Raw genomic sequence first — 27588 nt, 5'->3', positions numbered from 1 at the left:
TGAAGAGAACCAAAAGATAAGGAGGTGGGATTTACTGAAGAGATGCACTTGAAAAGGGCAGAAGAGAGAGAGAGAGAAACTGAAATAATTAAGGCTGTCAGATCTTTAAATACTTGGGGGTGGGTAAGACCGAAACTTCCTGAATATTCGTCTCAACAATTTTCATGCACATAAAGAAAACACAACAGTTGACATAGGCAAAAATCAAAGAGATTCAACAGTAAAGAGTGTTAACATACCAGAATTACTCTTCTATGCCATTTGAGCAGGAATCAGGACCCAGAGCTGCCCAAATCAGCAAAATTATAGATAGAAAAGGTAAGGATATATTAGAAAGGTAATGAAGTCTATAAAGAACACACAAAAATAGAACACAAATGATTCCTCTTATTAATGGAGTATAAAATTGTAATTTTTTAAAACATGTACAAATTCTGCTTAAGTTTTTGAATGTTTATAGCTAATAAAGGGAACAGATTTTCCATCACTAGTTTCCAACCTAATGGTTAACAGCCATGCAGATACATATCTTTCTTTGGGTACTAAGAAATCTGAATTAAATACATTATTAGTAAAGATTATACTTGAAAATTATAAGATTGTCTTATTTGCTATGCTAATCTGTCATTCAGAATTCACAGTGCATAACAATAATAAAATTCATGCAAAATAATCACATATTATGTTTAAAAACGTGATCTTTATTTCTTCAAATCAAGGGTCAATTTGCCAGTGACTTGGCTGTTCTGAGAAACAAATGTTCAAATTAGCACAAATTCACTATAAAGGACCTTCCAAACCAGTTAGAGGGAAGACTGTGTTGTCTTATAATTTTTCTTTTAAATTGCCTTTTTTAGCTCATTGAAAATAAATCTGAGCCTTACATCCATGTAGTAAACTACACTACCAAGATGGAAGTAGATGGAGGAATTTTTTAAAAAGACAAGCAAGACAACAGAGACCATTTATCTAAATTTTCAAAAGGGCTTGCATAAGATGCCACATAACAAAAAAAAAGCTCACCACAAACTGAGTTTGAAAAACAGTTTGAAATTTATAGCAACCTTGCACTCTAGAAAACCTATTATCAGAAAGAACAATTTCAAGTATCTGAAAAAGAGAACTAGTTTGGGGCTGCTATCTACATTTACTTGTGCATGCCACAGAGACTTCAAAGTTGCTTCCATTTAAGGAAATGCCTGCAGCTTTTTCTTTAATGGTTGGTAGCCAGATAATTATGCATTTTATTTATGTTTAAAAAAATATATATATATATATTAATCAGCCAGATTTGCTAGATCTAGGTTTAAACTAATTTGGCATGAGGAACTGGAATGATAGAGCTGAGGATCGACAGTTGGTATACAAGTAGATGCAGTTTGTAATGAGACTGGGAGGAAAGACAGGCAAATGATAGAGCAAAATTGTAGTCAGTTAGATGAGTTGAAGTGGAACATCAGGGCAAAATCGAAAAGGGTGATGAACAGGACCTTAGGTATTTTAATTTAAATGCACACAGTATATGGAATAAGGCAGATGATCTTGTGGTGTAGTAAGAGATTGGCCAGACTGAGTCATGTCTGAAACAGACACCCCACCCTGCAAAAACTCATTTCAGGTAAGTAGAAACCCCCCCCCAGTCAACCTCCAAGGGTGTATGTAATACTTTGTTTAGTGATTTTGTCCAATCTGTAAACCAAGTTGGGTATATGCAGAAAATATGACATTAAAATATGCATTTACATATTATATTTTATCATGGAGTCATTTTTTTATTCTATTACAACTTTAAGCATGTCTACAGGGAGTTGGGCCTCATCACGTAGGGCATCAATAGTGTAGCTCCTTTGCAGCTCGCCAGCTAGTTTAAATAATGTTAGCTATGCTAATGAACAAATGATACCTGTTAAACTCACCTCAACATGTCTTTTACAGTCATTTAACCCAGCATGGGCAATAGAAGAGTCACTGTTGCAAACAGTGCAGTGAGCAACACTGTAATTATTTTTAACCCCTATTAGGCAGGAGTACGCTTCAGTGTAGTCTGGGGTGAAGTACGTTTTATATTTTCTCTTTTTGGAACACTCTAACATGGCGCAGCAGGACACTAAACTGAACTGATAGACAATGAAAAAAAGAGGTCAACTCTAAGGCTCACCCACAGAGAAAACTGATAGGTCTACTTATCATGAAGGGAACCCAATCAGGATGCTCCCTTTCGCTCTCCCTCTCAAAATAAAATTGATTTCTGGGATATTGTATATAATTTGCAGGCGTCAGGAAGCCGCTATATGAGAGACTCCCGGAACTTCTGGGAGAGGTGGGCTGTCTGCTGAAAGAAGATCAAAGTCGGGAGCCCAACAGTCAAGGATACACATATTATCAAAATTACAAGCAGGTAGGAGAGGATGTGGGGTGGCACTGTTGATATAAAATGAAATCAAATTCTTAGAACAAACATTAGTGGGAAGTTAGAGGATTGGTAACCTTTAAAAACGAACAGAAGACAACTAGAAAAGCCATAAGGAGAGAAAACAAAATATGATGTTAAGTTAACCAATAACATAAAAGAAGAAAACAAAAGTTTTTCACATATATAAAAAGTAAAAGAGAGGAAAGAGTGTATATAAAACCACTGGAAAATAATACAGGAGAGGTATTAATGGAGGACAAATAAAAAGCAGACAAACTTAATAAGTATTTTGTGTCAGTATTCACTGTGCAAGACACTAGCAGTAAGCCAGAAATTCCAGAGTGTCAGAAGACAGAAGTGAGTGCAGTTGCTATTCTTATGGAGAAGGTGCTTGGGAAGCTGAAAGGTCTGAAGATACACAAGTCATCTGGACCAGAGGGACCACACCCCAGGGTTCTGAAAGAGGTAGCTGAAGAGATTGTGGAATGATTCTGAAATGGTCCTAGAGGACTGGAAAATTGCAAATGTCACTGCACTCTTTAAGAAGGGAGGGAGGCAGGAGAAAGAAAATTATAGACCAGCTTGCCTGACTTCTGTGGTTGGAAAGATATTGGAGTCCATAATTGAGGATGAGGTTTTGGGGTACTCAGAGACACATGATAAAATAGGTCAATGTCAGCATAGTTTCCATAAGGAAAAATCTTGTCTTGACAAATTTGTTGGAATTCTTTGAGGAAATAACAGGTAGGATAAACAAAGGAGAGTCAATGGATGTTGTTTACTTGGATTTTCAGAAGGCCTTTGACAATATGCCACACATGAAGCTGCCTAACAAGATAAGAGCCCACGCCACTACAAGAAAGATACTAGCATGGATAGAATGATTCCAAGAATAAAAGGGTTAACTTATGAGGAGCACTTGATGACTCTGGGCCTGTATTTACTGGCATTTATTAGAATGCGGAGAGATCTCATTGAAATCTATCGAATATTGAAGAGTCTGAATAGAGTAGATGTGGGGAGAATGCTTTCTATGGCAGGTGATTCTAGGACCAGAGAGCACAGCCTCAGAATAGAGGGATGTCCATTTAGAACAGAGATGAGAAGGAATTTCTTTAGCCAAAGGATAGTGAATCTGTGGAAGTTACTGCCACAGATGGCTGTGGAGGCCAAATTATTGAGTATATTTAATGTGGATTTTGATAGGTTCTTGATTAGTCAGAGCTTTAAAGGGTAAAGGGAAAAAGCAGGAGAATGGGCAGAAGAAGGCTAATAAATCAGCTATGCTGGAATGGCAGAGCAGATACGATGGCCGAATAGCCTAATTCTGCTGCCATGTCTTCTGGTTTGATAAGTAACCACATTATTTCTTCTGACTTTCTGTTTTTTTGATCATCCACATATTCATATTTGCATTTAGAGTAATCAGCATCGCTCTAAAAATCTAGTATGGAGCAGGAACTTCTGAAAATTGTAATAGTTGGACATATAAAAGCTAACAAAATGAAAACCATGAGGAGGAATACTTTAACTAAGCTAACTTACAAAGCGACTGGAAGTAAAATTCTGCAAATCATCTGATCAATTTTATTGTTTACAAATTACATTTCTCAGCAATGTGCAGTCAGCCTATTTCAACAAGAGACATGAGGTTTGAAGCGTGTTTTCATTGTGATGTAAAATGTTATCCTTTTGAAACCGTAATCCCATTGAAACTATATCCCCACCTGAGATCCTACTAAAGCAAAATCTCAAAATAATGTAACACCACTAGAAGTGTATTTGCTATTTGGAATGTAATTCAAAAATCACTACTTAGTAATATTTTTAAATTGTAGCCAACTGCTCACTTGGATACCACACAGAACAATGGAGAGTAGCAGGTCTGTTTGCTTAGACCAGAGAGGAAGGAAGTGTACAAATTTAGTCTGGTCAAAGAGGATGCTGCAAATTTCACTATTAATGGCTAGCAAAGCTTTACCTTAAAAGAAAGACCTTTCATGAGGGCTATCAAGAAGAAGGGCCAGCATACATCAGTGGATGGACTACACAGGCTGAGGTAATATCAACAGAAGGGAGACCTAATCAAACTCCAACAGTTGTGTCTCCTCAGATTATGAGCAGATTGAGCCTCAAGGCTGTCATGTGTATATGGATTCAGCTCACAGCATAAAGATGTGCATAGAACAAGGTGGCAACTTAGTGTCAGTTGTTTCATTAAAGTTGCTGTAATATCTCAACCTCAAGCAAAGGTATTTCACAACTGAATGAGGAATTCTGGTCTGTTATTTACTAAATCCCTGACCAGAACTTCTGCTCAACCAGTCATAAGTCAATTCCATTCCCATTTCAAATGTCCTGTCAGAGGAAATATGGAAATATGCAAGTAGGCTGAAGAATATACCTTCTTGTTTGTCAGGGTGTTTAAAGAGCACTGAATCACATAATTTTGCAAACGTGAAACTCTCAATGTGCCATTTATTTAGTACATTCTCACAGCTTTCTTCATACTCTTCAACATTATTTTGAACTATTCTCCTTGGAGAAGCTATTCTGGATTAAGTTTTCAGAACTATTTTTGCTAGGGTATCCCATGACCCAGCAACCATCCAATTATGTGCCTTTAAATAATACTTTAAACCCATGTCAGACAATTATTACTTCAGGACTGAAACAGTAAAGGGAACTAAATGATCAAAAAATTATGTTGATTCAGCATCTTCTGGTAGGCAGGTCAGCAACATTGTCAAGATAGAAAGATTGCACTTTAGGTGAAAAAGAACATGCTATTACAGATCTTTAGATTGACATTCAAATAATTACACTATGTTTCATTGTAGTAGGTATTGTCCTTAAACAAAACAGATTAATGACTTCAGTAGGTTAAGGTCTTTTGGTCTTCCTCATATCACTGCCTTTCTATTAACCTATTGAGTTGTCCCACAGGCAAATGGGGCTCATCAGCTGTGGCTGGCAGCTCACCTGGAAGGAAAACTCTGGTCTCAAGTGGCTACCCTGTGTCTATACCCACTCATGGGAAAAACTTCAGGAATAAGCTCCGAGGAAAAATCTGGCACTGGAGTCCCGAAGGCAGTCCTAGTTCAACATTGACTGGCAAACTCCTGCAACGCCACTGGTGTCAAACTGTATGGGTCTCTGCCATTCCTCTGGACTCATCAGCTGCATGGAGAGAGGGTCTCTGCTACTTGGACAGTTCGAATGCAACATCCATGGTTGACCTGACCAACAGAGGGCCTTCACTGACTTTTCAGTGGCCAAGGTTACACTTTCATGAATGAAGGAATGTGGAAAACCCAAAACCCAATTAACAACGGATGGTGACCATGGCAATGGACTTTTCAGATTATAGAGTCTTTGTCGATTCCCAGCACTCAGGCTGGAGAATATTTTTGCTTTATTTATTTCTGATTTTTTTAAAAAAATGTTTTGAATTGAAAGGTTAAAGTTTAAAAGTTCAACAAACTGTAATAGTTTTGGAATATTTTGAGTATCTAAAAGACTCACAAAATAGTTAACTAAATCAAGGACATTGTTTGAAAACAGCTGTCTTTTTAAAGTATTGTTAATGGGTAGCCCTTACCCCGCCCACCTCCATGTGATCAAATTTACCAGTATAAAGTCCAACCATGGAATGCAAACTAACCACTGCATTTGGAGATGACACTGCATAGTTACAATTTTCCAACAACTTTTCTCAAAAATAATGAATATTTTAGGTGTATGAAAGCAGAGAGATGTTAGCCATTATATCTTGGCCATGTGTTAATATGGTATTTGATCACAGAACAATGTACTATAGGGATGAGTGGAAAAACAGAATGGTCTTGACTGGTTTTCCTCTTTTTAAACTAGAGACTGACTAGCTCAGGCATGGGCAAACTACGGCCCACGGGCCATATGCGGCCCGTTAAGCTTTTTAATCCGGCCCGCAGAACTTGATGAAATTATATTAATAAACCTTGTTAATGTTTTTTCCCCGCAATTCTGGCGTTTTCCCAATAGATGACGCACTCTATATACATTGACCTTTGTTGAGGTGCAGCGTATTACTCCACATTTGCGCTTTACTTTGTGACCTTGTGGCAACCCATTTCCTGGCACATCCGAACCGGCTCACAATTAGCCAGCATTCCGGCTAAGGGAGATAGCCTGCGGGGATTTGCAAGCACAGAGCTCCGCATACTGGTGCGCTCTCACTGTTCTGTCATTGTGCAGGTCGTTGTTGAGTTTTGGCACAGGGGACAATTGAATAAGAAGGAGCAGGACAAGTAGACCTGCATCTCCTACCGTTTTTGAAATAAAGACAGGCAGGAGGAGAGTGATGATGATAATATCTTGAAGGATAACAGAATTTTCAGTGCTTTAAAATAATAACTGTTACTATTAAAAAAGGCTGTATTTTATTCATTTAATTTTCAGTGTTTTAAAAGTAATTTCAATAAATAGCTAAATACCATAGGACTTCAAAGACAGATATTTTGTTGTAATGCATTTGTTCATTTTCAAATGAAATTAAAGCACATGTTTTCTACATATCCCATGATATTTTATTTTCTCTTATGAGGTGTATTACCAAAACACTCCGTCCATCTGCTCCTGGTCTGGCCCCCCTGTCAAATTTTAGAACCCTTTGTGGCCCTCAAGTCAAAAAGTTTGCCCACCCCTGGACTAGCTGCAGTGATGTCATTATGGACTAGGAATCAGTACTTAAGACTTCTCGATTCTATAAGTCATCTGGAACTGTCAATGGCAAGGGAACAAAATAGAGGAGGCCTTGTACAACCTTATTACCTCTCTTATGAATATCTACAACCACATATAATGAAATTTGATTATTTTAACTGTAATACAAGTATTAAAATAAATCATATTGTTTCCTGTGTAAAAGGCTAAAACTCCATTCACTTAAGCTGAATTTATTACCTTCTTTCCATAAGCTTACACAACTGTAGACACACCCTTTATTCAGTTCCATTAAATTATCCAACACCCCAATCCCAAATACATACAAAATAAATTGTTATTATAAGAAAGATTATGTGCAAGTACCAGGCAGGGAAATTGCAAGAGGAGTGTCACCATCTTCTTTAGCATGGCTACCGTATTCACTGCTGCTATCTTGTATAATTTCCTCAGAGCGAGGTCTGTCAACTGTAAGAAAATAGATAGGAACTACACTGAAACCACCTAGATCTAAATGGTTACAATGAAAACCAATTTCAAATATTCAGGAATGATCTTGATTTTGGGTCTCTCACTTTTAAAGCCTCGTGTATTTTCATCTTTTAAGCTCCATTGTCCTTCCTTGGTTAATTTTACAAAAATAATGATTTTTATTTAACTATTGTTTGTGTAATTTTTAAGCCAGATGCATATGAGCATTTTTATATGCCAAAATTCTTTATCTGAAAATTTTTAAACATATTTGTGTATACTTATTTCTTGCATATTGCAGCACTAGACCAGAGGAAAGTACTTTTGCATACTGTAGTTGTCATAGTTAACTCAATAAAATTTGATGCCATTCTTGAATTTTGGCTGCTTTGAGAAATTAATGTTCATGGTTACATAAAGTGGTATCTCAGATTCAGTTTACCGTACTGAAGGTTTTTAACTAGATTTTTGCTCATTTAAAGGCAATAACTTCCTTGGTGCTGTTTTCTCAACCTGGCACAAAATTAAAGTAACTTAATAAAAAAAAAATAACTGTGTTGTGGAGATCTGTTAACTAGGTTCTTTCAAATTCTTGTCATAGATCACCACAGGAATTCCAGTGGTCAATGGTTTTCACATGAACTCATTTGATCCAACCAACAGAGAAGGCTACTTGGATATTCAACACAAAGAAATTCTATACAGAAATCTTTAATAATGTGAATGTAGCATTGCTTAGTGATTTAAGCCAGTTTCAAACATTATATCAATGCAAATTGATATAACTGTACTGTGTCTAACACAAATTTTCTGCCGCTGGTTAAAGTGACAAAGCTAGGTACTTTCCTGCAAAGCAGGTTCAACTAAGACACAAGTTCTAGGCCTTACTTTTACTTATTTTGTTGTATTATACTGAAAGGTACATCTGACTGTTTGAGAAAGTGTGCATGAATGACTGGGTGCATGCATCAATGTGATTGTATGTGGCTAATGATCTATATCAAGGATGAAAAGACCAAGTTTAATTATCTTAGAATTATTGAAGTTCACTTGATGGCATTAAGTGGGTGGGAGGAAGTACAGAGGATTCAAAGGAATATAGACAAGTTTATTGAAAGGGTGAAGATGAGGCAGAGGGGAAAACCTGTAAACAAATGAAGTTATACAAAAATAAAGGTGTCAAATTAAGATCTGTGTTACTCATTGTGACCTGGGAAGTTTATGTATGCATCACTATGCACATTACAGTGCAGGTACCCGAAGCAAAATGGAAGGTAAACTACAGTCTGAACTTCATTGCCAAAGCATTTCAGTACAAAACTAAAAACTTCCTCCTCCTGTAGTTCTATAGAGCACTTGTGAGCCTTACCTGCAATACAGTATACAGGTCTGGTCCCCCTACCTGGGCAAGGATATACTTAGGATAGAAAAAGCACAACAAAGATTTCATGGATTTTTTTCCCCCTAGGACAAGTGATTAAGTAGATTGGGCCAAACTTAATCAAGTTTACAAGACTAAGCAAAGACATCACTGAAGTCCTGTAATTTTCTTCATATATTTCAAAGGGGAGAAGAAGCACTGATATTTACCCCACAAGGAGTATCTAGAGTACAGGGTCATTGTTTCAAACTAATATGCTGACCAGTTAGGCCTGGAGCAAGAAGAAATTTTTTGTATCAAGATGATAGTAAATCATTCAAATTCTTTATCACAGAAGGATGGGGAGTTCAGTCACTGAATATAAGAATTAGAGATGGAATTCTGGAGATTTAAGGGCTCGTACAAAAAGCTATTGAGGCAAAAGATCAGCAAGATCTTACTGGGTAGCAGTGTAGACTCAAGGGGCCCACTAACCTGTCTTATCAAAAATGTTCTTATAGATTTTTTTTAAACTGTACCATTTGGACACATAACGATTAGTCTGCATGATGCTATCATTTAGTGTGAACAGATATTAATTATTCAGTGTGAATATACAGCAAGATCAACTGGGATACATACATTTAAAAAAATTAGAAGATGGAAAGGCACAGAGAGAAGTCTGAAATAAAATATGGGAGCTTTGGCTTTATTAATTAGGGGACAGAACTAAAAAAAAAATAATATGTACCAATCCTTTATAAAACACTTTTAAGCCAGCCTGAACATTGTGGGCAATTCAGGATGCCGCAGTTTACAAGCTATATGAAAGTCTTGGACGTGTAGTAGAAATATGGTGGAATGGTATCAAGAACATAAGACACCAGTTATGGGTCGAGTCTACAGAAACTTATCAAGTCCTCCTTAAAGCAAAGGACTTGACAGTATACAATAAATTTAAAACTGTTTATATTCATAAGAAAGATTGACCATTGGAACAATCAGATTTAAGCTAAAAGAACTTGCAATAGTATGCTTTCTAAAGAAAATGCAATGAGTTTTGATGATCTGGAAAGCATTTCTGGAAAAGGAAGTGGGGAAAAAATATTTATATTTTATAGCGTCACTGGAAAAGAGACAAATTTTCTAGCCTCTTCAAAGGCAGTGGGTTGACTGGCCTCCTCCTGTACAGTACCAATAAGTGCTTGCATGATCTCACCTGGACTGTGCATGTGCATTTCCGGAGATTCTTCAGTTGACTCAATCTGCGAAGCAAAGTGCCAAGTTGGTTGTCATAAAGTCAGTCAAAGTATGAACAGTATACTATACTTCCATGCTCATCTATCTAAATGAGCATGCTGCAGAGTTTTTTAAATCACTTCTTTATGAACTATATTCTGGTTTTTATAAATGGAATTTGTCATTGATTCTTGAAAATATTCTAATAACAAAATCTGAAGAAGCATTCATTGATACCACTTTGTGACTGAGCAAGGAATCAGCACTTACAGCCCATAAACCATACACTACTTCCATACTTTTAAATACAATGCAGTTTTAAAATAACATTCACCACTTACACAGGAAAACACATATTTGGATACAACATGTACAAATACTGAACCGAATTAAATTCAGTGACACAAGAGGTACTGCAGATGCTGGAGATCTAGAGTGATACACAGAATATGCTGGAGGAGCTCAGCAGGTTAGGCAGCAACAATGGGTGGGAATAAACAGTCGACGTTTCGGGCCAAGACCCTTCATCAGGACTTCAGCAGTTCATCAAAATTCCATTAAACTCAAATACCACAGTCTCTCTTCTCCACAAAGTAACCAGCATTCATGAATTATTGCAATGATGTCATTCCAACAACAGTTAACTTTTCACTCAAGCAAGTCTGACAAGTAGTATTAAGCTACAGAGATATACAATATGTTCAAGTGAGAATAGCCTGAACACACAGGGGAAATTGCAAATAGTTGTGTGTTCATGTACCTATCATCTTGGCCCACTAGGTGCTTGAGGCCACAAGTCTGAGAACTTGATTTCCTTATGAAGATAAATTAGGTCCTGAATTTAGGTGTGAGTAATGGTAAGGCTTTAACATTCAACCTCAAGTTGTAAAGCTGAAAGCAACTGAACACATGGAATTCAATGGGAAAAAAATCAGTAAGCGATCCTGCATCAAACATATGAAAGACATGAAGTTACCATATTTATTCACTGAATGCATCAAAAAGATGGACTAGGCCACATCGTAGACAAAATGGTTAAATTCCAAGTGAGAGATAACTGTCAAATGGACAACAAATCTTCACGTTATCTCAGAAAACATTAAATCACACTATTTTCCTATACCATCATCATCCTGATAAAATGCAAAATTTTCCTAATACATCCTGTCCACAAAAGGAATCCAGTCTTGCTAATGTTGATCAGTCTTCTCTCAACATATACTTATCTATAATTTGCTCACCTAGGTCTAGTTTGTAGTTCTCCAGTGTTGATTTGGCTCCAGACTTCAGTACAGTCTGGATCTAAACATAGATGAAAGAACTGAAATATAACTGAGAAGTAATCATAACTTCCCTTAACATCAATACAGTGTTGCATCAATAAACACAGCATTGATATCAGTGAGAATCATCCCAAAATTCTCCTCTGGCATGAGAAACATAAGATTGAGTTGGAAGATCAATCATCCATGGCCTAGGCAATGGGACAGAACTCTGGAATAAGTGCAGTTAATTTCCATTCATGGTACCTCAGATAATGAAGTTGCCCATGACCACCAGCACCAAGACCTGGACAATGCTTGGAATTGAGTTGTCAAGTGTGAGGAAACATTTGTGTTCTACAGACTTTCACCAATGTCCTGGAGGTTAACATTAACCAAAAGCTTAATTGGACAAGCAACAAAAAAAAATATCCAGAAGGTCAGGCAGCATCTGTGCAGAAAGGAACAAAATAAACATTTTAGGGCAACATCACAACTGGAAAAGTGAGAAAGCAAGTGTATTATAGGTTGCAGAGAAAACAAGGATTATCCAAGTGCACAAATACTGTGTATGGATAGCAAAGAATCTATGTTCTTTACAGCAGATAGCTACATTAGGATAGATGGGAACAGTAGTGAAATTAAAGACAATGGTAGAGATGTGAAATACATATACAGCTACTGATAGAAATGTAAAATATTGAAGAATGCAGAATGTGCTCAGCAAGATACTTCTCCAAACAACAAGAATTTATTATGGTCAATTAGATGGCATCAATAGTATTGTGTCACCCAGATAATCTTGGTTACTACCCAATGTCCTTTGTTCATCTCGCCCTCCCTTTCTCTGCAAATTGAAACATACATTGCTCACTTTTCCAGTTTAGGTTAAAAGCTTTGACTAAAAATGTTAAATGTGCTTTGCTCTTCTGCACTACTGATCTGGTGAATAGATCCAAGCAATTCATTTTTTTGCCACTGTCTGCAGTTATTTTTTCCCCCCAAAAAAATACCATGGTTCCAAGAGGAAATCAAAGGTGAAGTACACTAGTGAGTGATTCACCTCCTGATTCCCCAAAGCTTTCCTCCCATTTATGAAGTGCAATTCAGGATTGTGAAACAATACTCTCCACTTGATTAGATGAGTGCAGGACCAACAATTACTCAGGAAGTTCAAAATCACTGAAGGTGATCAGCTGACTTGATCAGTATCACATCACACATCTGTATATTTTTATACGATACACCGGAGCATACTGTACAGGAGTTTTTAGTCTATACCTACCAATGCACAACTTCTGCTGCCTAAATGCACAAGGACAACAGACACTTGGGAAAATACCACCTTTAAGCCACACACAATCCCGATGTGGATATATTTTCGTGTTCCTGTAAATGTTACCATGCTGTAATGGATCTTTAGTCACTATATGCTGCTGTACAGAAGGTATAATTAATGGCAAACATCAATTGCTCACCAGAATTCTAAAAATCTACGGAACCTGGCATTTTAATAAAACAAAATAATTTAAACTTGAAATCATTAGTTTGTTTCAGGCTCCTTTTATTCACTGAGATGCAATAAAAAAGAATTTTCTGGTTATTGTTTATTTATAATGGTCAGTTATTTGCATATTGTACATAACAAGTATAACCACCAAATGCTTCTTGTTCTGGTTGTAATCTGCAAGTAACCGGGGAGTTAAAATGTGCAAGTTAATTAATAAATTGATTCATAAAAGTGATCACAATTTTCCTTTTTTCAAATCCCTTATATTATTATCAAAATTATTATCAAAAATGGCTTTTGTTTTATATCAAGGAACTGATTTTTCTGTGAATCAGATCCAACAGTCTCCCTCTGAAACTTACCTCTTGGGAACTTGATCCACACTGGAGCTGTGGTCCATTCTTTTGTAACAGAACATCAGAATCTTCAGAAAGTTTTTCCTCATCTTCCTCTTGTATGGGAGAAGATGGAGATCGCAGACTGCTAAATGATGGTACATTTTAAAATTAGACTTTCTTGCAATCAAATGTACAATGTTAATATAGGAAATGTTAACTAGATCAGAACAGAACCATGTGCATAAACTTCTATAGTGTGTCAGGATCTTACTGTATGGAGTCGTGTATTATCTTTCTGCAATATTCCCTTACACAAATGTGGAAATACTAAAAATGACTACAGAACTGATCAATTTTGATTCAGATATGAGGTCCTGCTTTTTAATTTGAAGATTATCTTTTTTTTTGGCTGTACTTTTTGCCTAGTACACCATTTGTTTAATCATGGACCCTGTACAAGATTTTATCCTCTCTTAAAAAGTACCTATTCAGTTGCCATGAGATTTGTATGGCACAGCTAGATTCAAAATACGCATTTCATTAAAAAGGCAAATAACCAGCTTGCTTCAGGAAAAAAACACTTCATTTTGTCTAGAAATACAACCCAAAGTCATAAGTCATGAATTAGTTTTTACTTGCCCTTTTCTCACTACAGTCAACATTTCTAGAATAACTGCAATTCTCAGCTTGGTATTTTAAAGATTTATAACCTTAGGACTGACTTCAGTACAAAGGTTTCAACTTGAGTCAACTTATAATCTTTACCTGTTTCCATTCATCCATTTCCATTTCATATGAACATGGAAACAGGGAAAGATCATTCAATAAAGCCAAGGTCAATCTGAAATTTTAACTGTACCTTTTCAATTTTCATAACCACACATTTGCTTTGAATACACTCAACAAAATTTAGACATCAACAATCCTCTAGGGAGGAGAATTCTGAAGATTCCTCAGCCTAACCAGCTTGCCTAGACCCACTATTTATACACTATTATCCACTATTTGTACATCCCCTCTTGAGAAGCATAGATGATTTTTAGGTTTTCCTTTTCTCAACTTTCTATTCCCATTAATGACAACATAAATGTGTGTGCAGGCGTTTCAGTGCCTTCCCTTCATTCCGTTCTTTTAAAATATTATATTCCACTGTTATTGCAAGCCCAAATGAAGGATTATTTCTAACTTATAGTACAGATGACAAAGCACTGAATGAAGCAGCTGTTATATCATAGTTCCAGCAACCCAGGTTCAATTATGACCCTTGCTGCTATCTGTGTGAAGACTGGAGAAGGCATATTCTTTCAATGAGAGCTGGCTCTGGATGATTTCACTTACTCCTACCTCCCAAAGGCATGAAGGTGCGATGGTTAATTGTACACTGTAAATTATCTCTGATGTGTGGTAGAATCTCTGGGGGGGGGGGGGACTGAGGAATTGATGCGAAAATGGGAGAAAAAAATTAATTACATTAAAAGATTGGTTGCTGTTTGGTGCAGACTTGCTAAGCCAAATAAAAAGTTTCCAAACCACATAACTCTGAGATATCTCATGCCCTGGTACTGCATACACAACAGCCTTTTGAATTCTTGGCTAAATTTTCCAAGAGAGAGGCAACTATCAAATGGATGACAGATCTTCCCCATTATCTTAGAAAACATTCCAATTTACCCATCATCTTTAGTCAATTCAACTTACTTCACAAAGTATTAGGCATTTGGCCACGGCATTAACTACTTCCAACAAAAGATTCAAATGTTCAAATGTTAAAATGTATACACACATGAAATATAAATCCGGGAGGTCTCAAGATGGTGCTTATGGAGTGTGACTGCTTTAGGCTTCGCTCCAATCCTGTTAACTTTTTCTACCTACAATCACCCCCTAATTGAGCTGTTTATACCTATTCTAAAGGGGTTGATACTTATGAATTTTTTTCAAACTGAATTATTTTTCAACTCGTTAAAATGTCTAAACCACGAGAACCTAAGGAATTGAAACTGGCGAAAGAACCGTTAACTTTGGAAGCAACTGCGAAACTTATGAACGAGAGACTTGAAAAACTGGAGAATAAATTAACCCCAAAGCTTTCTATGCTCGATGAAACTTTAAAGACAGTCAATGTAAAACTTCAATCACTCACACTGGATTCTTAACAACAACAAGCAAGAATTTTAGCTCTTGAAGATGCCGCTCACCAGAGAGATCGCAAAATTGAAATTCTGGAACAACAGCAATCTTCGACTTCTCAACTGCTGGATCATTATAAATCTAAAATTACTGATCTTGAAAACCGGTCTCGAAGACAAAATCTCCAGATAATTGGGCTTCCAGAAAATTTTGAGAATGGTGATCTGACTGTATTTTTCTCTTAATTTTTAATGGACGTCTTCGGCTCAGAAGTTCTGGATACCCCTCCAATAATCAACTGTGCACATCGCAATTCTTGTTTTCAACCAGCTCCAGGTAAGAAACCACAACCAGTGATTCTCCGGATTATCTTCATACTAAAGAACATCTGATTCGGGCTTCCCAGAAAAAGAGTATGATCAGCTTTCAAAATTTCAAATTTCATATTCTGGAAGACTACAGTCCCGCAGTTTTGAGGGCAAGAATGGCTTTTAAATCGGTTATGTCGGGAATTCATCGGAAAGGCTACAAACAAGCGCTGTTACTTCCAGCACAACTGAGAGTTACTCTCAAAGATGAGACTTGTCGGTTGTTCAAATCTCCAGCGGATGCTCAAAGATTCCTCGAAGAATAGTACTTTTTTCACTACAAGTTGACTAATGTATTGTATTTTTACTATTTGTATTAACTTTCTTCTTTATGCTCACAATTAGTCTATAGATTCGGACCTTTTATAATTTGATGATTCTTACGTGATAGCTGATAGTGTATTTTTTTACACACTTAAGTAGAGGTCCATTTTTTTTGGTTTATTCTGAGTTTGTTCTTTTTATATTATTATTCTATTAGTTTTGAAATTAACGCATTAGATTTTTTTAAAGTTTATATACACTTTTTTATATATTTAATGCTTAAATATTAAGGTTTTTTAAAAAAAAACTTATTTCTAAGATGACGTTTCTTTTTCCCATAAGACCTTAGTGCTTGGGTACGTCACATCCGTTTGAATGTGTCTGAACAAGATTAAGGACGTTCTTTTAAAATATTAATACAATATTATCCATTCTTGGGTTTTAACATTTTAGTATTTTTCTTTTTTCTCTTAATCCTTTTGTTTTTTATATATATAAAAAACACTAATTTTATAGTTTAATCTTTGTTATACTAACCTTTTTTTTAAAAAATATGGTTTGTGTTTTTTTTTACTTTTTCGTTTGAGTTGCCGTCTTGAGACATGGGGGTAAAGTCAGTATTAGTTTGCCTGCTTGCCTCTTTCTGGCTTTTTTTCTGGGGTTTTGAGGCTGGGGGAGGTGGATTCTTTTTTTGCTTTGCTTCTTGCTTAGTTCTACTTCATGGGCTGACTCGAAACTACAAAAATGGTTGGAGTGTCGTAACTTCCGGTTCCTCCTTGAACTTACTTCCCTCTTCTGGATTCATGAGTTCATCTTTTATCTAACCTTACGTGTTAACTGCCATAAATTTTGGCAATATGGATAAGATTATTAATTTTGTTTCTTGGAATACTAATGGTTTAAATCATCTGATCAAACAGAAAAAAATATTCGAAGTATTCCACAGAATGAATGTCTCTTTGTACAAGAGACTCATGTGAGGAAGGTGGATAGTCCACGTTTTTTTAGGTTTTGGAAAGGCCAACAGTATCACTCGAATTCCCAAGCCAAAGTAAGAGGCGTTTCCATTTTTATAGATTCTTCAACCTCTTTTATACACTATGAAACAATTTCAGATTGTAGATTTTTGCTTCTCACTGGTTCACTTTTTAATCAAAAAGTTGTTTTAGTTAATGTCTATGCTCCAAACACTGACTGTCCTGAATTTTTTAAGTGTTTATTTACATCCTTTCCTAATTTAAATGAGTACATGTTGATAATGGGTGGGGATTTTAACTGTTGCTTAAATCCTTCAATGGATAGATCTAAGCCCACCCAGGTTCTTCCAAATAAATCGGCCTCTCTTATTAATTCCTTTATAGTTGATTCTGGAATTTCTGAAATTTGGCGATTCTTACACCCCAACGATAAAGAATTTTCATACTTTTCTCATGTTTATCGTAATTATTCAAAAATTGACTACTTCTTTATTGATCATCGTTTACTTACAGATGTTATTGATTGTAAATATGATTCCATTACCATTTCTAACCATGAACCTTTGAAGCTATGTATTAAGACAATGGATTCATCTTCTAATGCTAAATCTTGGAAGTTCAACTCTACTTCAGGACTCAGACTTTCTTAACTTCATGAAACAACAAATTGATTTGTTTTTTTCAACAAATTCTACAGAAGAGATCTCTAGTGGAATATTATGGGACACTTTTAAAGCATTTATTTGCGGACAGATTACTTCATACTCTGCTGGAGTTAGGAAATGAACTAATACTGAAATATTAACATTGGTCAATAAAATTAAAGAAATTGATAAGATTTATTCAGTGACCGCCCCCCCCCAGTAAAGAACTTTATAAAAAGAGAGTTGAAATTCAAATGGAGCATAGTTTATTATTATCCTCTTCGATTGAAAATCAGTTAATTAAATCTAGAACCCAGTTTCATGTACATGGAGATAAATCTAGCAAATTACTGGCTAATCAATTGAAAACTGCTTCGGTTAAACGACAAATCATTAAGATTCATAAACGAGATGGCACTTTGACGATTGATCATACAGAGATAAATAAAGCCTTTCAAGATTTTTATAATTCTTTATATCAATCAGAATTTGTTGAGGATTCTTCCATAATGGATGAATTTTTAAGAAAATTGAATATCCCAGCATTAACAGCAGAAGATAGTGTACTTCTAGACGCACCTATTAAGGAAACCAAAATAAAGGAGGCTATTTTTTCAATGAATTCAGGTAAAGCCCCTGGTCCGGATGGTTATACTGCGGAATTTTTAAAATCCTTTTCTTCTATACTCTCTCCTTGGCTTTGTAAAATTTTTAAAGATGCGTTAGCTGTAGGTAAGTTACCACAATCTTTTTATGATGCCTCCATTTCTCTAATTCTTAAAAAAGATAAACACCCCACTGAATGTGCATCCTATCGGCCTATATCCTTGCTGAATACAGATTCTAAGATTTTTTCCAAAATTTTGGCCACTAGATTAGGAAATATATTACCTCAAATTATCTCTGAAGACCAGACCAGATTTATTAAAAACCGTTATTCATCCTAACATCAGAAAATTAATTAATATAATTTATACTCTTTCATCTAAAATACCAGAATGTGTTGTTTCCTTAGATGCTGAAAAAGCATAGAGTTGAATGGCCATATTTATTTAATACATTGCAGAATTCTAATTTTAGTTTGAAATTTATATCATGGATTAAATCAATATATTATAAACCTTTGGCTTCATTTCTTACCAATAATCAGAGACCTCCTTTTTTTCAGTTATCCCGTGGTACAAGGCAAGGCTGTCCTTTAAGTCCTCTATTATTTGACATTGCTTTGGAACCTTTAGCCATTGCCATTCATGAATCACCTAATATTTTTGGTATTACCCATGGGGAAGGGACTTATAAGTTATCATTATATGCTGATGATTTGTTACTATACATATCTGACCCTGAGAGATCTATTCCTGCTATTTCATCCTTGTTTGCTCAGTTTAGTAGCTTTTCTGGCTACAAACTGAATTTTAATAAGAGTGAATTATTTCCATTAAATATGCAAGTTCCAATTTATAAACACTTACCATTTAAAGTTGTCACAGATCATTATTTGGGTATTAAAATTACCAAGAAACATAAGGATTTATTTAAAGTTAATTTTTTACCTTTAATTGACCAAATCAAGCAACTTGTTACCAGGTGGTCCCCATTATCTTTGTCATTGGTTGGTCGAATTGATGCTATTAAGATGATAGTATTACCCAAATTTTTATATTTATTCCAAGCATTACCAATTTTTATTCCTAAATCTTTTTTTGATATTATTGACTCCAAAATATCCTCGTATGTGTGGCAGAATCAAAATTCTAGATTAAGTAAAAAATATTTACAGAAGCCTAAGAAGGAGGGTGGTTTGGCTTTGCCAAACCCGAGGTTTTACTATTGGGCAGTTAATATTCGATATTTAATATTTTGGACATAAGAATCGATTATAGCACCTTGCCCACAATGGGTAAATTTGGAATGTAAATCTGTACAAGACTTTTCATTGTTTTCTATTTTAGGATCTTCACTTCCTTTTGCTTTATCTAAATTGAATAAACAAATAACTAATCCTATAGTTAAACATACATTATGAATATGGTTTCAATTTCGTAAATTCTTTGGCTTGAATAAGTTTATCTAATCAAGCCCTATTATTTCTAACTTTTTTTTTCAGCCCTCTTTTATGGATCAAGCCTTTGTATTATGGAAAACAAAAGGTATAACATGTTTTCGTGATCTATTTTTAGATAACAGTTTTATGTCCTTTGAACAGCTGTCCAATAAATATAATTTGTCTAAAACTCATTTTTTTTAGATGCTTGCAAGTTAGAAATTTCTTGAATAATATGTTACAGTCTTTCCCGAAATTATGTCCAATGGACATTACGGAAGATTTTTTAGCTCTGAATCCTTGCCAGAAGGGTTTAGTAGCCATCATTTATAATATGGTCATGAAAATACAACCAGAAGTATCAGAAAAAATTAAGAAGGAATGGGAAAAAGAACTTCATTGTCTTATACCCACTGAGCAGTGGGAGAAAATTTTACAATTGTTCAATTCTTCTTCTATTTGTGCTAAACATGCCCTAATATAATTTAAGGTTGTACGTAGGTCCCACGTGTCCAAGGATAAACTTGCTCGATTTCATTCTTATGTTAATCCAATCTGTGACAGATGTCATTCTGAAGTTGCTTCATTGACCCACATGTTTTGGTCTTGCCCTTGCTTGCATAATTATTGGAAAGATGTTTTCGGTATTACTTCAACAGTTCCGAATATCAAAATGCAACCACATCCTATTACTGCAATTTTCAGTTTACCGATGGTGGATAATAGTTGTTTATCCCCCTCAGCCCGGCAGATGATTGCATTTGTTACATTAATGGCTAGAAGATCTATCCTATTGAATTGGAAAGAAATTAATCCTCCAACTGTATTTCAGTGGTGTTCTCAAACTATTTCTTGTTTGAGTTTAGAAAAAATTAGAAGTGTTGTCTTAGACCCTTCAGTTAAATTTAAAGAAACTTGGAGACCATTTATTCAACATTTTCGTATGAGCTAAAATGACTTTTCCTAAACCTTACTTTTATTATCCTTAATTATTTGGATGAAGGTGCGGAGTTATTGACGCAACTGTGTATATTTGACATAATGCAATGGCCTATGTTGGTTAGGTTTTTTTTTTCTTTTTTTGAGGGTTTTTTTTTCTTATTTACTCCATTTTTCGTAATCACTATGAGTTTGGGAGGTTATTATATATGGATTATCATCTATTTGTATTTATACTTTAACCTATTAATTATGTACTCTCAAACTTTCTGTATTCATGTTTCATTTATGTTTGTTTAAAATTAATAAAAAGATTTAAAAAAAAAAGAAACATAAATCCATTTCCAGTTTAAAGAACTTGGTATCTTGGTTTAACAAGATGAGGGTTGTTGGACACTTACCTTTCCGAGGATTTGCTCAGTTTGGGCTTTTGGGGACAGTTATCTACCATCCTGTCGATTGTTGACAGCTGTCTGCTAGATGGAGACAAACCATCTCCAATCCCAGAATAATTTATTTCTTCATACAAAGGAGCAGAAGGGATAGATGGAGAAATTGATCGCAGTCCATTCAAAGCCTCCAATAGGGAAACCGGTTCAAATCCAGGGGGAACGTGGTCAGATGTCTAGAGATATAGAAAAACTGGATGAGCAAAGAATTACTTTGAACAACCTTTTAAAACAACAGCATAGGGAGAAAGAGCAAAAAAACATTGGTACATTCTAACTTATCTAACTGGGCTGATCCTAAAGTTTTAATTCAAGCAATCTGACAAGGAGTCAGCATAAATTAGATATTAAATTTAATCCAAATATTGATATTTAAACCTTTTTAAGCTATCTAAGTAGTAAATTTTATAGATAATAAAGCTAACCCATGCTTTAAGTGGATGATTCAGTGCAGAAATTTATGAATGGGAAATCAACTCAGAAGACGTTCCTCTAAGCATAAAAAACCTAATTGTGCTAAAGGATGAAAAATTATATCATTTGAAAGATGAATTTGTTACAACTTTAAGTAAAAATCAAATACAAATGTAGAGGGATTTAAGTAGCTTACGAGTATAGAGGCAGTTGAAGGTTCCTCCTGAAGTGTGACAGAAGTCAGAAAGAATTGTGAATCTCTATCAGTCCACAATATTTATTTATTGGGAGAAAAGCACAAAAACAGTCAACTGAACAAACAAACACAAGCCAGTCGACTGCTCCATTAACAAATGGTCTTTGGAAATTCCTGTTTATATAAATTGTTTATATTTAGTTACAGCTTGCACGCAGTGGCATTAAGGTAAATGTTTAAGTCAGCATTTGCTGATCTTGAAAGTACATTGATCTTCAACGTACACAGATTTGACATAGCATTTACTTTACAACTTGTTTTTCATAGGTTTAAAAATTGAGAGCATAACTAATTTAGCAACAAATTAGGTGCAAAGTAAAAGACTATACTTTTTCTTGTTCAATCATAGCTGATCATTTGTGGCATTATTTCCAAATTGTCTTCAATAAGTCAGTAGCATGGTAGCATCCTTCTTGAATATATATTGCTTTTGTGTTGAATCGTTATTTATTCCCTTTAGGCAGAAAATTCTAGGATTTTAACATAATCACACTGAAGAATGCTGAAGTAGATCTATTAAGAATATGCTACATATTTCCCTGGTCTTTGTAGGGGTGGGTGAAGGTCTTTCCATCCAAATTCTGGAAACACCCAACCACAGCCCCAACAGCACCGTGGAATACCTCACCAAAAGAGCTGCTGGTATTCAAGGCAGCAGCTCACCACAACTTTCACAAGGTAATCAGAGATGGATGATAAATGCTGATTTTGTCAGCAATAGCCACATCCTAAAATTGAATAAATGAAAGGGAAGGCTATGGGAATGGGAAATGCTGTTGGGAAAGCTTGAGCATGCTACTGCAATACATTTTGTAACAGGCACTAATACAACTACAGCCCCATCATTAGAGGAAGAAATTAATATTTAAAATGGGATGTAACCAATCAGCAAGTTGTTTTGATTTTGATCCTGCTATGCTTCCTAAATGTGCTAGCTGCTTTAGCAGTCAAATACAGAATATTAATTCAGTCCAATGTTTGAGTTGATGGAAAAACTTTGGTGATTCAAAAGATACATTCAAGAATGTCTAATCTTTTACCCCTTCTATTCTACATGTTCTACTATGTCCAACCTGTCAGTAGGTCAAAAGCAACCCAAGGATGGTGACAGAAGCCCAGGACATGGTCTTAATGTTTGAATCTGTGAACATGAGTGGCTCAGGATCCTGCCTGAATAATCCATTGGAGAGATCTCCCAATCTGGCAGAAATCACATACATGCAAACTCTGCCCATGAAGTGGAATGCATGGAAACAAATAGATTTCTTTCAATTACTTTTCTCAACAAGTTCACTTAGCTGAGGTTTATAATAAAAGGTAATGTCCAAAAATGCATCTATTAAATGGATATCAATAAGCATTCTTAAGATTTTAAAAATTTATTTTCATGCCAAATATAAAATAACAAGCCAACAATCTAACAGGTTTACCGAATGATCATCATGATCCATAGTTTGTGCCAAAACAGGACTAAATGATACTGGTGACAAAGCCCCAGGCTTCTTTCTCACAGCTCGGATCTGCAACAATGCTCGAAATGCTGGGGAGAGAAAGGGTCTCATAAACATTGAACTTCCAATAAATCATATATATACAAAGAGCAAAGGTATATTGCCAATTTTCTTAGTTATTCTATAGGGTAAATATATATACTATACATTGGAAAGATCTGTTTATGTGCACCATGCCTTGATTAAGACAACTTTGAGGAGCTTAGAAAAAGAACTGTAGAGATGCATGAAGCTGGAAAAGATAACAAAAGCATTTCTAAAGACCTGAGAGTCCATCACTCCACAGTAAAAGAAATTGTCGACAAATGGAGAAAATTCTCTCCCTAGGAGTGGGCGTCCTGCAAAGATCACACCAAGAGCACGATGTGCAATGTTGAAGAACCCAAACAGTAAAAGACCTGCAGAAATCTAGAACTTGCTAACGTCTCTGCTCATGTGTCCACTATAAGAAAAACACTGAACGAGTATGGTGTTCATGGAAGGACATCACAGAGGAAACCACTGCTCTACAAAAAAAACATGGCTATATGTCTTAAGTTTTCAAAACATCACCTGGATGTTTCACAATGCTTCTGGGACAATATTCTGTGGACAGATGAGATAAAAGCTAAACTTTTTTGCAGAAATGTACATTGCTATGTTTGGCGGAAAAGGGGCACTCCATACCAACACCAAAACCTCATCCCAACTGTGAAGCATGGTGGAAGGATCATCATGGTTTGGGGCTGCTTTGCTGCCTCAGGAACTGGACAGTTTGCGATCATTGAGTGAACAATGAATTCAAAATTGTATCAAGACATTTTATAGGAGAATGTCAGGGTAGGAGTCCATCACCTGAAGCTTAATAGAAATTGGATGATGCAACAAGTCCCCAGCAGATCATCGGCATCCAACTGTCCACCATTGAGAACATCTACCATAAACGCTGCCTGGGCAGGGCAAAAAGCATCATCAAGTATGCATCTCACCCTAACCATGGACTTTTTAATCTCCTCCCATCCGGTAGGCGCTACAGGAGCCTCCGCTCCCACACCAGCAGGCACAGGAAGAGCTTCTTCCCTGAAGCTGTGACCCTGCTGAACCTCACATCACAGCACTAAGCAGTAATGCACCCATAATGTACTGTTTCAGTACTTTTATATCTGTGTGCTGTAGCACTTAACTTTTTACTCGCAGTTATTTTGTAAATAACAGTATTCTTAACATTTCTGGTTAGATGCTAACTGCATTTCATTTGGCTTAGTATCTGTACTCGGCACAATGACAATAAAGTTGAATCTAATGTAATTGGTAGGTAGGTGGGGGTGGTGTGTGTGTGTGTGTGTGTGTGTGTGTGTGTGTGTGTGTGTGTGTGTGTGTATGTGTGTGTGTGTGTGTGTGTGTGTGTGTGTGTGTGTGTGTGTGTCTGTGTGTGTGTGTGTGTGTGTGTGTGTGTGTGTGTGTGTGTGTGTGTGGCAGATGGTCCTGAGTTCCAAAAGGCCAGTTCCCAAATGGGCAGCAGCAGTAACTGCACATAAGAAACGCCTGACAATTGACTTCCGTATCTTGCCACAAAAACCCTAAAGACAAGTACACATCCATAGGGTTGCCATGAGTCAACAACGATTCAATGGCACTCAACAACAATATTTAAACAAATCAAATTAGTGATTAAAAAGAAAGCAAAATTAAAAAAAGTGAGGTAGTGCTCATGGGTTCATTGTCCATTCAGAAATCCGATGATGGAGGGGAAAAAGCCATACCTAAAACAATGACGGTGTGTCTTCAGGCTCTTGTAGCTCCTCCTTGATGACAGCAATGAGAAGAAGGCATGTCCTCGGTGATGGAGGTCCTTAATGATGGATGCTGCCTCTTTGAGGAATTGCCTTTTGAAGAAGTCCTCTATGCCGGGGTGGCTAGTGCCCATGATGGAGCTGGCTGAGTTTGCAACTTGAGACTGTTCTGGAGATCTCTGCAGGTCTTCTGCTGTTACCTTTGGGTTCTTTTTCACCTACTTCAACATTGCACCTGGTGTGATCTTTGCAAGATGCTCACTCCTAGGGAGAATAGCAATAGTACTGAGTTTCCCCATCTGTGGACAATTTCTGAACTGATGAACACTGAGGTCTTTAGAAATGCTTTTGTAGCCTGTTCCAGCTTCACTATATGTGCTGGACTCAGGACCGATCCTCTGAAATGACAGCACATGGAACTTAAAAGATGCTGATGCTCTCCATCTCTAATCCCCCAATGAAGACTCATGTACCTCTGGTTTCTTTGTCCTGTGGTCAATAATCAGCTCCTTGGTCTTGCTGACATTGAGTGAGAGGTTGTTACTGCGAAACTACTCAGCCAGATTTTTAATCTTCCTTCTATATCCTGAATCATCACCACCTTTAATATGGCCAACAGCAGTGGTGCTGTCAGCAAACTTAACTATGGCATTGGATCTGTGCTTAGTCTCACAGTCATAAGTATAAAGTGAGTAGAGTAGGGGGCTAAGCACACAGCCTTGTAGTGCATGTACACCGATGGTGATTGTGGAGATGTTTTTGCCAATGTGAACTGACCGGGGTCTGCAAGTGAGGAAAACCAAGATCCAGTTGGTCTTGGAGCTTACTGATTAGCTTTTAGGGGACAATAGTATTGAATACTTAGCTGTAGTCAATGAACATCTTCACTGTCCAGATGTTGAAAGGCTGTGTGAAGAGCCAATGAAATGGCATCTGCTATTGACCTATTGTGATGGTTGGCAAATTGAAACGGATCCAAGTTGCTCCTCAGGCAAGAGTTGTTATGTTTCATCACCAACTTCTGAAAGAACTTTATCACAATGAATGTAAGTGCTACTGGATGATAGTCACTGAGACAGGTTACCACGTTCTTCTTAGGTACCAGTATAACTGAAGTCTGCTTGAAGCAGGTGGGTACCTCAGAATGCTGAAACGAGAGGTTAAAGATATCAATAAACACTCCAGCCAGTGGATCAGCACAAGTCTTCAGTTCTTGAACAGTTGCCAGTCTGGGCTAGATGATGTCTCTGTGTTCACCTTCCTGAAGGATCTTCTCACATCAGCCTCAAGAGACTGAAATCACAGAGTCATCAGGGTCTGTGGGATTTCGTGAAGGTACCTCCACGTTTGATTGTCAAAGTGAGTATAAAAGGCCGTGAGCTCATCTGAGAATGAAACCTTGTTTATCACCTATGTCACTTGGTTTCATTTTGTAGGAGGTGATGGCAATCAAGCCCTGCCACAGCCATTGAGCATCCTTCAGTGATTCAAGTTTGGTCCAGAATTGCCACTTTACACGTGAGGTATCTGGACCTCTTGTATTTTACTTGGTCTCCAGACCTGAATGCCACTGACTGTGGACCTCTTGGTTCATCCAGGGTATCTGGCTGTGGAAGACTCTGAATGACTTAGTGAGGACATGCTTGTCTACAACTATTTTTATAAAGACCGTGACAACCGTGGTGCACTTGTTCAGGTCCTCTGATGAGTTCTAAAGTTGGAATGGTAGGCATTCCTAATTGTAGCATAATAGCGGTCAAGTATGTTGGGACCCCTTGTGCTGCAGGTGTTATGTTGATGATGATTAGGTGAACAAGCCTGACTGAAGTCATCAACAAAGATTTGAAAGGCGTCGGGGTAGGCTGTTTCTTGTTTGCTAATTCCTACAATCAATACCTCTAGTGCTTGCTTAACATTGGCCTTTGGTGATATATAAACTGCGGTCAGAATCACAGAAGGAGAACTCTTTTGGGAAGTAGAAGGGTCAACACCTAATCATTAGACACTGCTGGACATTAAGAATTTCAAGTATTGCAGGCCTACCCCATCAGGGAGTTGCTTGTTAGAGGAGGAGCTGGACGGTGCCTGCTGCAGAAAGATGTCGGAGTTACTGAGCAAAAGTGGTGTACAGTCTAACAGTGACACTTGTCATGTATTTGCAAGGTTCTGTAGTATTCTGCAAGTCCAGTTCACTGGTTTAGTGGTAGGGGAGCGGTGTGGTGAGGACTAAGCCTCGTGTTGCAGTATCACCTGTTGCAGCAGCTAGGAAGGGAGACGCTGTAGGCGGTGTGGCATGGCATCAATGCTACATTGGCAGGCCCCTCCTGTCAATGCTGCCCTCCAGTGTTCACTCGGTAGAAGACAAGCTGGATTGCATGCTTGTGTTTGTATGCAGATTGCTGTGGACTTGTTCTTGCCGACAACATTCATGCTCCACCAATCTATGGGGTATGTCACTTAGGGTCCTGGGCTATATTTTTTTTGTCTGTGTGACTGTATGTTTACTGCTATCTTATATGTGCT

At 36.8% G+C, this 27588-nt stretch overlaps 1 protein-coding gene across 9 annotated transcripts in view; it reads right to left on the bottom strand.

Moving 5' to 3' along the window:
- The window catches only part of LOC132399358 (E3 ubiquitin-protein ligase MGRN1-like), a 149139-nt gene that overhangs the window by 17064 nt on the left and 104487 nt on the right, over positions 1-27588 (bottom strand). For 5 of the 9 annotated variants that reach the window (XM_059979619.1, XM_059979618.1, XM_059979620.1 and 2 more), the window contains exons 11-15: positions 23213-23322; positions 21065-21288; positions 13322-13442; positions 10168-10213; positions 7484-7585 (exon numbers count right to left, since the gene is read on the bottom strand). In XM_059979619.1, coding sequence (XP_059835602.1) covers positions 7484-7585; positions 10168-10213; positions 13322-13442; positions 21065-21288; positions 23213-23322 — 603 coding nt within the window. The remainder of the gene's footprint in view (positions 1-7483; positions 7586-10167; positions 10214-13321; positions 13443-21064; positions 21289-23212; positions 23323-27588) is intronic. The other 4 variants (XM_059979615.1, XM_059979617.1, XM_059979621.1 and 1 more) reach the window with 4 other exon arrangements.

This window comes from Hypanus sabinus, chromosome 9, assembly GCF_030144855.1.
Source record: "Hypanus sabinus isolate sHypSab1 chromosome 9, sHypSab1.hap1, whole genome shotgun sequence".
Classification (NCBI taxonomy): domain Eukaryota; kingdom Metazoa; phylum Chordata; class Chondrichthyes; order Myliobatiformes; family Dasyatidae; genus Hypanus; species Hypanus sabinus.
This window is presented reverse-complemented; position numbering and strand designations above follow the sequence as displayed.